The sequence below is a fragment of the Fringilla coelebs genome (genome assembly GCF_963513975.1).
Source record: "Fringilla coelebs genome assembly, chromosome: 12".
In the NCBI taxonomy this organism is placed as follows: domain Eukaryota; kingdom Metazoa; phylum Chordata; class Aves; order Passeriformes; family Fringillidae; genus Fringilla; species Fringilla coelebs.
The window spans coordinates 9,100,539-9,114,686 of NC_140038.1; the positions used below are offsets into that span (position 1 = coordinate 9,100,539).

General features: G+C 40.9%; 1 protein-coding gene across 4 annotated transcripts in view; it reads right to left on the reverse strand.

Moving 5' to 3' along the window:
- TCF12 (transcription factor 12) overlaps positions 1-12,104 on the reverse strand; it is a 158,977-nt gene extending 146,873 nt beyond the window's left edge. For all 4 annotated transcript variants that reach the window (XM_084213765.1, XM_084213763.1, XM_084213764.1 and 1 more), the window contains exons 1-3: positions 11,966-12,104; positions 10,832-10,932; positions 9,984-10,056 (exon numbers count right to left, since the gene is read on the reverse strand). In XM_084213765.1, coding sequence (XP_084069891.1) covers positions 9,984-10,056; positions 10,832-10,906 — 148 coding nt within the window. In that variant the 5' untranslated portion in view covers positions 10,907-10,932; positions 11,966-12,104. The remainder of the gene's footprint in view (positions 1-9,983; positions 10,057-10,831; positions 10,933-11,965) is intronic.
- Positions 12,105-14,148: the final 2,044 nt, after the last annotated feature.

The window sequence follows — 14,148 nt, forward strand, 5'->3', positions numbered from 1 at the left end:
ATTTGTATACTACTACACAGGGACCAGCCACTAATTCAAGCCATTTAAAACCACCAGAAGGAAATTTAAGTTATTTACCCATTTCTGCATTTTTATTACATTCCTTTTCAAAACTTTATGTAATAGCTACATACATTTTATCTGCATAAACAGACAAAACCCTGCCTGTTGTTGCCCACCTAAGTTCATTCACCCCAGATGATCGGCTCTATCTTTCCCCGTACACAATAAAGAATACAACATGACTGCATTCTTGATGTTTCTGACAATGCCTAAAATAGTTTAGCCCCTTTTAAAATTCCTTCTGGTTGTACTGTACAGCACTCACACCCTGAAGGCCTGGTAAGACTGTTGGGTGTATGTGCTGGAGAAGATATGGTCTTGCATTCTTTAGAGCCACTCTCTTCTTCCTTTTGAAGTATCAGGCATTATCTGACTTGCTTTGCAAGTAGCAAATTTGCAGATTGTTAAAAAAATATTGCAAATTAACTAATAAAATTAACAGCTGAAAGAGGAAGAAATATGGGGGGTTTAGTTTGTGCTTTATTGGGGTTTGCATTTGTGGGAGGTTTTTTATGCTTTTGTATTGGGTTTTTTGGTTTGTATTTTTTGTGTTGTTGTTTCGGTTTTGTTTGGGTATTTTTAGGGCAAGCTTTTTGATTGAGGAGCTTTTAAATTCAACATCTTACAAATACTCACTAGTATCTAATTCAGATGTTCCTGTCATAAGTAGCATTGAAAGTTTATGCTCCATTTTTTTTGGTGTGCTTATTACAGTCCTCTGGCAAGGGAATATGATATCAGAGATATTTTCAAGGTTACCAAAATAAAAGTATTGCACAGAGCAGAGAACACATGCCAGACATGACACACATTTATACACAAATTGGCAGAAACGTGCATTTGTTTTATAAAATCCAGCTAAGGGAAAAATTTTTGCATTACTATTCCATTCAATCCCCTTGCATCTATGCACCTGAAGCACTAATCCTGCAAAGACATACTACAAAATACAGCCATTTGAGCTCTACAGTAGCAAGCACCAGACATCATTTTTAGAAATACACAAAAGCTTTTCATTACTCAAAAACTCGGTCATCTTCATTAAATCACCATCTCTTCATAAAAGCCTTGGCTTCATTTAGCATTCAGGAAGATGAAAGAGCAGCTACCCTCCTTATGGATTACTTCTCTATTACAAGAGAATACTTTGCACGTCAAAAGCAAACACTGAAGGATTAAATGATATTGTAGCTTCCGCTCTTATTTATTTGCAATGGGCAGTGAATAGAATTGCAAAGAAACAATCAGTGATTATTTTAAGCTGTGTTCTTTTGCAAGGATTATGACTCACGAAGTTGCTGCATAAAGAACTGGAACGGGATAGGTGTCGCATTGAAATGGTCGAAACACCACAATATGAAAAATGTTTGTCCTACAAGCAAAGCTGTCTGATTTAATCATTTCATAGGGTAGCCACAATCGCTCTTGGGATAACAACCAAGACAATAGTATCATGCATTCAAGTAAACAAAAAAAATAAAAATATACACAGTGAATTCCAGTCTTCTACAGAAGACTAAAAATACCTCTGGATTTTTTGTTTATACTGAATTAAGGGCAAAATACATTTTAAACTCAATTTAATTTAACACACAGAACATGCACATTTATGGTCTGATATTCATCTGCATTTTACCTGCAAAATGTACACAACTAGAAAAAGCCAAATTTGGATTTTGATTAACTAGGTATGTTTTTCTAACAATTAGCTTAGCATACTCATCTTTACATTTAAAAAGGAGGAAAAGAATATACCATCTAAAATATAACTTCCACAAAATACTGCTCAGAGCACACTTCAACATAAAACTCCAGCCCAGCCTAACATAACTTTTATTGTGTTACCGCTGCTTTAGCAACAGCAAAGATCTCTTCCAGAGACGAGCTAAACACAAAATGTGTCCTACAGTTTTGTTCATGAAGAGCAAAGCAGAAGTGGTTCAACTTCTTACTAGCAGTCCACACAACTAACAACCTGATCAAGACACGGAGACACCGCCAGCTCTGTAACTACAAGTGGCACAGAAAGAAACCCAACAAAATCTGCTACCAAAACAAAGCAAACTTGAATAGTGTATCAAATACCTCACATGCTTACAAAACACAATATAGACAACCTCTGCAGAAGATCAGGAGCAAGAAATCCACTGTAATAAACAAAAGCTACTTCTGGGGGAAAAAAAAGTGAATTGTCAGCTCTACATAAAAAAAAAACAAAACCTACTTATATTCCACTTAGCAAGAAACTGCTACTGTAATAAAAATGTACACTTTTAGACCATGTCTTAAATGCACTTCTATAGCCCTAATATGAAAATGCACAACTTGTCTGTCCAAGATAAACTTTCCTTAGTTTTATGCTAAGTTTTTATGACCATTCACAGAGAGCATTCATCAGGGCTGCAAAGCAAACACTTTTAGTCAGGTCTTTTTCACCCCCCATTCCAAATACTACTTTAACACACCAGCGACAATTATTGTGCTGTGGTCAAGCAAGATTTTTCTTCACTGGTAAGAACATGAAGTTTATGCATTTTAAAGAAATTTCAGCCCTTTACTTGAAAAAAAATAAGAAAGCACATCTCTAGTATAAAAGATTCTAACAAAGTCCTGAAGATTGATTGGGTACTTTTTAGCCTGATTATCCTCTGAAAACAGTGAGATATTATAAATATAACAAAAGCTACTCTTTCTGATCATTCTTGGTATTCAGTTAACATCTTCACCAAAGAAGTGCGTCCTTTATGTTTTTGAATGTTGTGTTTACAAACACAGTTTTGTTTTACAGATGAAAAAACAAGGCATTCATTCAAGACATTAAAAAAATTATCATTATCTCATCTTAGAGTCATAATAGAAAAAAATAAAAAACAAACAACTTTGCCCCTACAACCACTAGTAAATAATGCATTGTAGTATTTAAAAAGTCCATCAAGTACCACAAAGTACCTCCAAATCATCAGGTTGAGGTATACAATAGAACAGGGGACTGCTAGATTTTCAAATTTATTAAATATAAAAAAAAGCAAACAAAACCCACAAAATGCAGGACTGGCCATTACAATATAATGCAGGAAAAAAACCCCTCAAATATTAAAAATAAAATTCCTATCCTTAGAATGATAATTTTTTCCTGCCTTTTCCTATAATGTTTAATAGCCAAAAGTGATAAAGGTGAATACACTATTTAGAATTAATTAAGCATATTCAATAACAATCTCCAAATAATTCACATGCCAAAGAAAACACTGCTTTTGCTTATTTCTTTATTTCAAATCTAGTGACTTCCTCACAAGACTGTACAAAACCAATCAAGTTTTGCTATATATTTCTGAAGAAGTGCTAACGCATTGAATTAGATAATACCTGCAAAAAAAGGTTTTCAGAGAAGATACTTTATTTCATGAGGTCATTTATTGAAACTGAATTTTCAAGTACAAAAATTAGTATTTATATTGAAGTAAATTTAAGATAGAAGACTTCTTGTATCCCATAGATCACATCTGGCTCCGTGGGTACTTTAATAAATTTTATGTGGTTCTGAAAAATGCTCAATGCTATTTCCCTGAAAACAATAGAGTAACAAACAGAACTGCATCTCCATGGTCAAGAGAGGTCAGTTCAAGAAGCCTAGCAAACTATTTCAGTTTATGTGCAGCTTTGATTTTAAAAACAGTCTCCACAAACTTCAGTCTTACTAAGTGGTACGGTATTATATTACTGCCTTAAACAACCCTCTCTTCATAAATACACACAATGTTCAGCCCTGAAAAAAATTACACTATACCTTTAGCAATTTCAGGAAAATATAGTTTACCAAGTTAATGGTAGAGTATAGGGTAGATTAACAGGAACTCATATAATGGTATCTGCAGGCTCAGCTATGGATAAAGTGAGAAGCACCTGAGACAAACAGCTGTCACAGCAACTTGACAGCAAAACAACTAAGGGGTTGAATCCTCTTTGTGTTACAGCTGGAAAGAAGTGAGGGGAAGGGGAACTTTGGCAAGCATGTATGAATGATAAGCTTTTAACATGAAATTCCTTTGCTAAAGATCAAAATGAGACCATAAACTCAAAAAAAGCTAAAACTCAGCAAAAGCTGCAGACACTCAAGTTTTGCAGTGAGAGATTACAAGCTCAGTTGACATTAAAGGACATACAAATACATAAGAATCCCATTCATACTGCTCTTCCTCCACTTTACTCAAACCCTTAGTCCTCACATTTCCCCTTCTATCAAATCTGCTGTCTGGATAAATACAAAATTTCAAATCCTATTCCTTCCACATAATATTAAGACCACTGTCCAAAGCATTTGAATACTCTTCATCACTTACAGTAAATCAGAAAAATTTGGCAGGACACAGTTACTCTCTGAGGGGAGGCTGATGATGGAAGGTACTCCATCCTTAGAAGATCCACATCAGGAAAGGACAAGGCACTACTGCAATCCCAGATCTTCTGAAGCCATCCAGAAATAACATTGCAAAGATCTTCCTTGCATCTCAAACCAGTAATATTTATATGGGGATTGGAGGTTGCATGCTGCGCCTCTAACACAGTGACCACACTGCTGCTCTCATCTAAGGAAAAAGTTGCTGGAAATACAGGATTAACTTTTTGAAAGAATGCTTTCTACATGCCAACACAGCAAAACTCAGTTTCCCTTACTAATGGTGTCAAATGTATCTCTAAACAGAAGACAGACCAGCACTACTAAAAATTCTCTGTTTGGAAAACAGCAAAGAATTTCTGACCAAGTGTCATGAGGTTGATACCATCATCTTTTAAAATCAAAGTCACCAGTAATGAACAATGGACTACCACCTATTTCTCTGCTCACTAAGCTAGATTCAGAATACTGAGCTGTTTTAGCAACTCTCCCTTTTTCCTCAATCCCCAAAACCTCAATATCCATATGACCACAAACACCTTGCAATACACTGCTTTAAAGCTGGGTTGTCAGTTCTCTCCACTTATCCAACATTTTTTCTCCTTCTCTTTCTTAAACAGGAGTATGGAAGCTGTATCTCACAGAAATATACACTGTACTTCTCAAGACTTTTCATGGCATGCCTGGTAATTTATCTTTCCATAGGCAAGGAATGGAAGGAGGAAAGGAGACAGCAGCAGAGAGACAGGGGCTGTCAACAGGCAAGCTGCAAAGTCATGAATTTACTGGCTCTGCATCACCCTCAGGTTTCTAAATACAACAGGTGAGGGATCCAAACTGAAATCTTGATCTCACTTGCATTTGGCCCATTTGAAGAGAAATAAATGGGTCTCCCCTACAAAAAACTGGAAGGTAAAGAAGCCATGGACACCCTTCTGCTCTCAAGCACAAGGCTTCTTCAACTCTTCTAAGGCTCTTCAGAATAGGACAGAATTTAGCACCCCTCAGCCCAAAGATGAAATACCAGGTTACCAGGTCTGCTGATTCACCTTTAATGCAGCTAGAGGACAAATCAGATATTAAAAAGTAAAAAAAAAAAAAAATTAAAAAGCTATACTGCTGCATGAACTAATGCTTAACAGGCCACTCCAGATTTCCAGCATTTAAGACACAATAAGAGTGCCTTTTCACTTCAGCAATTGCATAGATCAATGAACAGGGAGTATCTAAACCATTGCTCATCCAAGTAACTCTCCCAAATTCTTTTGTTTTAATTGAGTTTTTTTGTTTGTGTCTTTTACAAGAAACTGCTGATAGAAAACTGAAAAGGAAATAAGAGTTCACAGGATTGATAAAATCAGGTTTTGTTGATTTTGGAAACATTGTTTGGTAACTTAAGAGACCTGCTCAAGAATTGCCATTGTGTCCATTCTCAAGACACGTGGCCCTAATTTAGGGACACTCAGGTTAATGGCAGGCTATCAACTTAAATGGTCTTTGCATCAAGTCACTGATTAGCAGCCTATCCCAATCCAGTGCACCCCTTACAAACTCAGTACATTAGTAGAGACAAGTGGAAAGGGCAGCCAGTCTCCTGAATTTGTATAGAAGGGAGCAAACTAATACAAACAGATATCTAAACAGATACCTTCCGAAGTTTTTGCATGTATTAGGAATGTCTGGGTGGGTACACACAAGATTTGTGCCCAAAGCTGTTCACTCCCAAATTTCCATACTTAGTTTCCATGAACTTCAGAAGAATCTTACAGGCAAGAGAGGTGTCATATTTTGACAACTTAGCTCCTAAACTGTACCTCTTACTTTGAACTCTTATTCCTCTTTTCAGCTACATGTCCACAATATCTTACTTCAACTCTTTGACTGATACCACACTGATGCATGTGCACAGCCACATGCAAAAATAATAAATAATGCTATTAATACACTGAAAAAGGTTCTAAATTGAAAATGGTAGGCCACAGAAAAATACTGCCTCAGAGTTACTCTTCTTTGCAAAAGACAAAAACAAAAAACCACAAAAGGGAGTTATTTTAGGGTACCAAACCTGAGCTTAAAAAAATCAGTTACAGTATAGCTGAAATTGTGATCAAATCTACTAAAAACCATAAGAAAGCTGCACTACAATTACCTATGGTGGGCACATGCATATTGTGACTGGTTGTTAATGGTATTACTGTAATAAATAAAGGGCATTGGGCACAATCAGTGACCATCCAAGTTTGTACTGGTATACGTGTTGTAGCTTAGACAAAGGCAAAGCAAGCAAAATGTCAGTGTAAATCACAAACACTACCTTTAGCCATAGTAGGAACAGAAGATTAAGATTTTACATAAAATCTAAAGAAAAAAAAATCTGATTAAAAAGTCCAATGGAACAAATCTCTGACCTTTGCCACCATCTACTAAAGTTTCTAAGACAGAAATGGCTTCATCTTCAGAAGTTGGTTTTGGAGAAGAAAAGAATGACAAGTTCTCTTTCAAAGAAGAATTAAGTACAGCAGGTATGACAAGGAATATTTTGTGGCTTAACTCAGTGGCTTACATATCAGGTTACTTTTACAATATGTTTATTTTCACCAGCAGTCTGACCAAGTTATTTGACTTTATCAGCAGCTTACACGACTTACTGTCATAATATACTACAATATATCAGATTAGTTCACTTATTTTATCTGCTGCAGCTTTCATTCATAAGTGATTGACCTGTAGAAAGCAAACCTGCCCCAGCTATCTTTTAATCAAAACACAATATTCATCTGTTAATCCAAGACAGGAATTTCTTACAAATTACAGATCAGTTGTATTCGCTGTCTTATTCACGCAATCCAACTACACATCTATTTCTAAAATATAATCAACAGAAGTCTTGCAGAATTACAACAAATCAAGCTTGTTACATCAGGATTAATAACATGCACCCCAGTATTTCCAACACTTCACAAAACCACACCTGAAAAACAAACAAAACTTATCCATTCTTTAACAGCAACTAATTTGTCCTTTTAAACTAGGGACCAGTGGATGTCGAGGAAAAAGCATCAAAGAAGCATTCCTTCCTTCTAAATCAGATTTCCCAGAAATATAGAGTCTTAAGAGCCATGTAGACATACAATTGATCTTCACCTACTTAATGGGGGCCATTAGGCTGAATCTCAAATCACCGACAGGTTGGAGGGGGAGGGGAGGTGTTTGCAGATGTTTATTTTAAGTTTAAATGAGAAAGAGGGGGCTCTAAAATAAAAAACAATGAACACAGTCTAACTTCAACGAACAAAAAGAAAGCACTTTCCTCTAGCATGTTTGTAAAAATATCACAAAAATAAAACTGAACTTAATGGGGAAGATATTAAAGCAAGCTTCACTTCTCTAATTGCCATCAAAACCACTGAAAGTCTCTGTAAGAGGCAGCAACACCCAAAGGAAAAAAGAAGTACTGTTTAGGAATCTGTGCATATTGTGATTTTCAGTCCTAGATAGCTCAAAGGAATAAATACCTCCTCTATCCATGTTTCTCTGTAAAAAGTGATCTCTGGTCAGTTAAAAAAAAAAAAAAAAAAGCTTTTAAGTATTGTTTGTCCTAGAAGTTACAAAACACTTGAAATTATAGCAAGACCACAATTAAATCAAAGTACTTAGAAATTAAATGCCTGTACTTCATCACTGATCTTGGCATAGTTTTTCTACAATACTTAACACTGTCTCAGAACACAACTAATAAAGAAGTTTGTTACCTCTCACTCCTGCACAGTAATCACCCTAGGTCAAGGCTTAGATCATAACATTACCAGAATTAGTACATATAATCCACTATCCAGTAAATTTCTACAGCTAGAATTTTTTTTAATGAAAATCCACAAATACATACTACTATCATTCCAAGAGGAATTCAGCTGAGTTTGTAGTGTGTTTGACAATTGCAGTGTTGTATTGAGGACTGCTATTTATAGGAGGATACACCATACTGGTAAAGAAATTCAAGGATTCACATTGTTTCTGTTCAAGAAATAACTATTCTGGCATTCCCTCTTTTTCTAAAATATCCAAGGGAAGAAAGGGAAGCATTACCTACAAATAGGACATGCCACATTATTTAGCAGTGGTCTAAGACCTTGTGTAAAAATGAAAATTTTATTATTCAACAGGCAATCATTCTACTCATTCAGGAAAAGCAAGGACAAAGCGGGATGAGATGTTCAGGCGGTGCTCCCCACAATTAAGTTTTAGGTGCCTGAATGTCTTTTAAAACAAGCTTCAGGGAAACAACTCTCTTAAATATTTGTATTGTTAAAAATTTACATTTTAACTACATTGTAAGACAGATTTGCTGTCTTACTACTGCCATTAACTTACACCTGATGTACTTTCAAAGAGGAAGAGAAAGCCAGTCATTTATTTCAGGAGAAAACCTAACCGACTCCTTCAAGTATGTAACAATTACATTTGCTACATAGTTTCCTTAAATTAAATGTGAGAGACAGTCTTGGGAAAATTTGAAAAATTACTCATTGGATAAGTTTTAAGATGCTTTTAAAAACAAAAATACTTGAGTGTTACTAAAATGCAGTGTCATTTTGACTCCCAAAGTAACAGCCCTGACAACCTGAGAGGCTAACAGGGGATGTCACTGCAAAACTTCAAGCCACTACTTCACTTCTCTACTGGCATCTAAACATTTATTTTCATTAACTAAAATACAAACATCACTTCGTTGTATCCATAGGATCAAAAATATCATTTCACTGTATTCAAACAAGATAAACCTACATAAAAAGTTTCATCAAAAACTTACTTTGGTTTCTCTTTTGTAGTAAGTATTCCCTTTATAGAATGACACAAAGCACCTGTTTTAAAATTGAACTTATTCCCTTATTACAGTCTTAGCTTAAAGGTCTCTGACAGAGCAATTAGGCGGACCCTGTGATAATACACTGAAGCCACAAAACACATGCAACATGTAAATACACAGTTACTTGCTTTCCAGATGCATGGATAAAGTTTCAACACAATAAAATTCTAGTTGCCAAGTCTTTGAGAGCTACATCGTACTAGAAAATTGTATTAAACTCACATTTTCCTTAAGCACTGCATTTAAAAATAGTATGTCCTTGAGTCAGGAGTATTTAACTATTTGGTATTTTCTCCCTTCATACAGGGAGGGGGGGCTAGGAAATTCTTCAATTGAACATCTAGGTTTGATTTTCTTAAACAAAAACAAGACAGTCATTAATTTTTAATACAACAAATATACAACTTCCGTGTCAGCATGGCCAGAGACACTCAACACTTCACTGTACTGTAGCTAATAGTCTAAGACAGAGAGGAAAACCATGGTTAAAGTTAGCAAAATGCACTATAAAGATCAAAACAGCACATCTCTAACTGATCTGAATATCTTATGAGAATATGAACAAATGAAAGATTACAATACTCTGAGAACATGGAGACTACACTGAAACATTAAGACCCAGTGAGATGAACATTATGTGTCTCGGATGCATCCTACCTGATCCACTGAACTGGCTGCTTCCTAGTGTAGTTGGTCTGGTTTTTCCACTATTTACAGGTGGGGAAAACATCTGCAAAACAAGAAAAAAAAAGCATGTTTTAATTGGCTTTGAAAATCTGTGCTGAATTATTAATGGAAACAGAAAAAAGGTTAATAGGAAACAATTTTTTTTTCTATTTCTGCTTGAAAACAATGCAAGATGCATGTTTAGACTCACACAAAACCAATAACCTGAAGTACTCCTTAACAGGACCAAAACCTCATTTCTACATGAACACAACTTAAAACTAAAAGGACACCTACTACTACAGTGACTATTTCAAATAGTTACACGACTTATATTTTTTTACTCAAATTATATTTCTTACTGATCTGCAAGTATAAAGTCACTGCACAAAGACAGCATTTAAGATGCAGTAGTTTACTATTATATTTAAAAATCAGGAACCTTTTTGGTATGGTAAAAGTAACACACAGAAAATACCTACAATTTTCTTAGCCAAGACCATCACTTATTAACTTCTTTTTTTGTGGGAAATATTTTTTCTTTTGTTTAAATAAGAAAAAAAAACCACCCAAGAGCCAAGGTACCAGTGCCACACGCCAGCTTAACCAATGTTAATTATTAGATTATGCCACCACTGGGTCAGCCTGATTTTAACCAGTTAAACCAATTGACCCAGCTGGTATTACAGTATTAAATCTGGAAGTCTAGACATTACATCAAAGTTCAGGTGTCCAACTTGGCTGAGGCAGACCCAGCCAAGCCCTGCAAGCTGCTGCCCCTGCTCCTCAGTTTGCACGACCACGGAGAAGTCACGAGAAGACCTCAGAGAATATCCTACCGCACTGAAGTCCAGCAAGTCGCTCAATTCCTTGTCAGTTCCTATAGCGGCCATCCTCTGCTGCTGGGAATTCATCTTCCTCCGCTCCTCCGATCACCTTTCTAGGGCACAGGGAGAGAGGCACAGGCAGCACTTCACGGCGCGAAGCCGGCCCCGGCGAAGAGGGGCCTCCGGTACCTGCGCCTCTGGGGCGGGGTGGAGACTCCCGGGGGAGCCTCGCTTGGCCGGGCGGGCTGAGGGAATCGGCAGCAGCAGCTTCCCGAACTAACCAACTCTCTTCAAGTTTCCTCAGGCTCCCTCCTCTCCCTCATTCCACTTCTCCCCCAACCTCGAGCAAGGCACGGTCACGCCGCAGAAGAGCGGCCGCCAGGAATTAAGTCCCCCCCAGGCAAGGGAAAGCAAATAAACAGCCGCGGCCCGGCGAGGTCCGGAGAATTAGCGAGAGATTAAGTGACTCACTGTCCCCGCAACAATGGGGCTGACGAGCGGGGCCGGACGAGCCTCAGCAGAGCCATCTCTGCCCCGGCATTATCGCCCACCGCCGGTGCCGGCTCCCCCTCCCCCTCTCTCCCGACCCACCCACCGGGGGCCGCGGCCGCCGCTCCGCGCTCGGGACCGCGGCGGGCCGGGAGCCGCCCCCGCGCGCCGCACGCGCACACGCGGGACCGGGCGCGCGCGCCACCAGCGGGCGGGTGGGTGGGGGGGGGTTGGAATGCGCGTGCGGCGGCGGGGACGGGAGGGGCCCGCGCCTTCCCTTGTGCCGGCGGGCGCCGCGGGGGAGCCGCCGCGGCCCCGCGCCCCGGCAAGTTTCGGAGCCGCCCGGTCCTTTATGAGCACGGGTAGACGCCGAGCGCCGCCCGCGGGGACTCGCTCCTGCCCGCGGTTCGCGGCCCGGAGACCCCGCACGCGCGCCCCGCCACCAGCACGGCCGGCCCCGGCTGCCGCCCCTCAGGTTCCCCAGAGGAGCCTCCGCCTCCTCCGCGATCTCCCCGCCGCCGCCCCGGGCAGCCCCGCTCCTGCCCGCGCGCCTGCGGCCCCGTCCCCTCGCCGCCGCCTCTGCCCCTGTGAGCGCCCGGCCGCCTCTTCCCTTCCCCCGCCGCTCTCTCCCAACTTCTCGCGGCCGCCCGCACTTACTCGTTGCCCCTGTACGCTCCGGTGACCAGGGCCGGGCCGGCGGCGGCGCGCGGGCCGCGGGCTGGGTGGGAGGCGACGAGCCGAGCGCTCCCCCCCCGCTGGAAGGAACTTGTGGGTTCCCTCAGGCGGACATTTTTTTGCTTACAGAGCCTCAGCACCACGTTCACGGCTCCGGCTCCGTATCCCTCCGCGCCGAGCGCCGCCGCCTTAACCCTTGTCGCGCCGCGCCGCTCCCGGCCGGGGCGGGCGGGGATCCACGGACACCCCCGGGAGCCGCCCCGGCACCCGCCGCGCCCCCGGTCGCAGTGCCGGGACGCCCCAGCAGATGCGGAGAAGCGGGTTCCCTCGGGCCGCTCAGGAAAACGCACCCCGCGGGAACAGACCCCTCCCCACCGCTCTCGAACTCAGCCAAAGCGACAGCAAACCTCGACATGCAGCACTGCCGGCAATGCACGTGCCCCAAAAGACATTATCGCACTCACCCTGAATTCACATACCCTAAAATATGCCTGAATACTTCCAAATATCAATACACAGTCTTACTGCTCAAAATAAAATGGCATGTAAATTACATAAATCTTTAAGCATTCATTAGCAGCTTCCTTTTAAATACATACCATTAAAACCGTAACGTGTCAAAGCACAAGAACATGGCTGTTACTACAAGAACACGCATTCAAATAAACTCTGCAGCTCTCTGAAACAGGTGATGCTAAAGGTGAACCAGCCCAACGGCTTCCGTGCAGGAATGGGAAGCAGCTTGCAAAGAACCTGCGCCCTCATTTGGGTCCCGCCACTGATACAGACAAATCACTCTTTTGTGCTCCTTCTCACAAAACCGTACTGCCGGCCTGTCCTGCTGGGAAGTTTATTTCGTGTCTGTAAACCACCCCACAGAGCAGCGTACCGGCCTAAGGCAAGCGCACGGCTCTCGCCGACACCGAGCGGAGCGGTGCCGGTGCGATGCCGGTGCGATGCCGGTGCTCCGTCGCACACCCGTCTCTCGAGCCTGCAGAGCCCCCAGGTGGCACCTACTTGCCACCACCTGGGCCTGGGCCTGCTCTTTCCTGACCCCAGCTACCGAGGGCCAGCTACCATTCTCTCCGAAAGTGAGAACTATAAAGCAATAATCTATGCAGCTACTGGCAGATTATTCTTTTGGAGCAAGAGTATTTACGAAACACAAGGACAATGAAAAAGGATATTAAAATCCCGGAGACCCTAAAAGGCACCAGGGAGCCGGTAAGCGCAGTGAGGAAGGGCAACGCAGTGTGGAGGAGCTCGCATCCCTCACAGGCTGCTGCTTGGCAATCCCCCAGCTCTGGAAAGCAGCAGGCTGTACCGAGGGCTCTCCAGCCACACACCCTTCCCGTTCAAATCAGCTCTTCCCACCCAGGTCCTGACTGTGACATCTTCCGGAGGAAAGGGAATGTGGTAACAAACTTGCCACCCCCAGGCAAAGACAAACTGGAGATTCTAGAGATGCTCCTCCATTTTTCTCCCTTCATGCCTTGTGCTGGATGATCATTTGGCCTCGTGATTCTATGAATATTCATATATTTGCCACTTAGAAATGCAGGAAGCAATTTGTATTAAAATACCAACACAATGACTTCCATTCTCTGTGCCCCTGAGGGATATAAGTATGTACTTTTTCTCTTTGAAGTATAAATAATACTACACTTTAGAGGGAAGTGCCCATTGACACAGATCATTATACATTTAACGAGCAACATTCTTTAACATATTTTTATTACAAGATTCCCCTATATACCTACTGAGAAGATATTGTTTCTCTGGAAGCCCTACTTTTAACCAGTAGTGGCACTCAGTACCACCCAGTACAGCTGCAACCCTGATAAGCACTGATTAGAAAGCTGGCTAAATGTAAAGAAAGTGGAAGTAATAATGCTGACAATTATTTGTACTGGTGTGTAATTGGATTAAAATTATAACTTATTTTTGTTAAGATATGGATAATTCTAGATTCTTCGTTAATACAAATACTTTGTATTTGCCCTCTGAATCAGATTTTAAGGATCACATCTATAGGCTTTTATTTGCAGCTAGAAGCTTTGAGTGGAAGATGATATAGCCACATAATCCATGGCACAGGGTTTAAAGTTACAGAAAATACCATAAAATGTTTTATTTGCACCACAATGACATGTCAATTTCTCGTG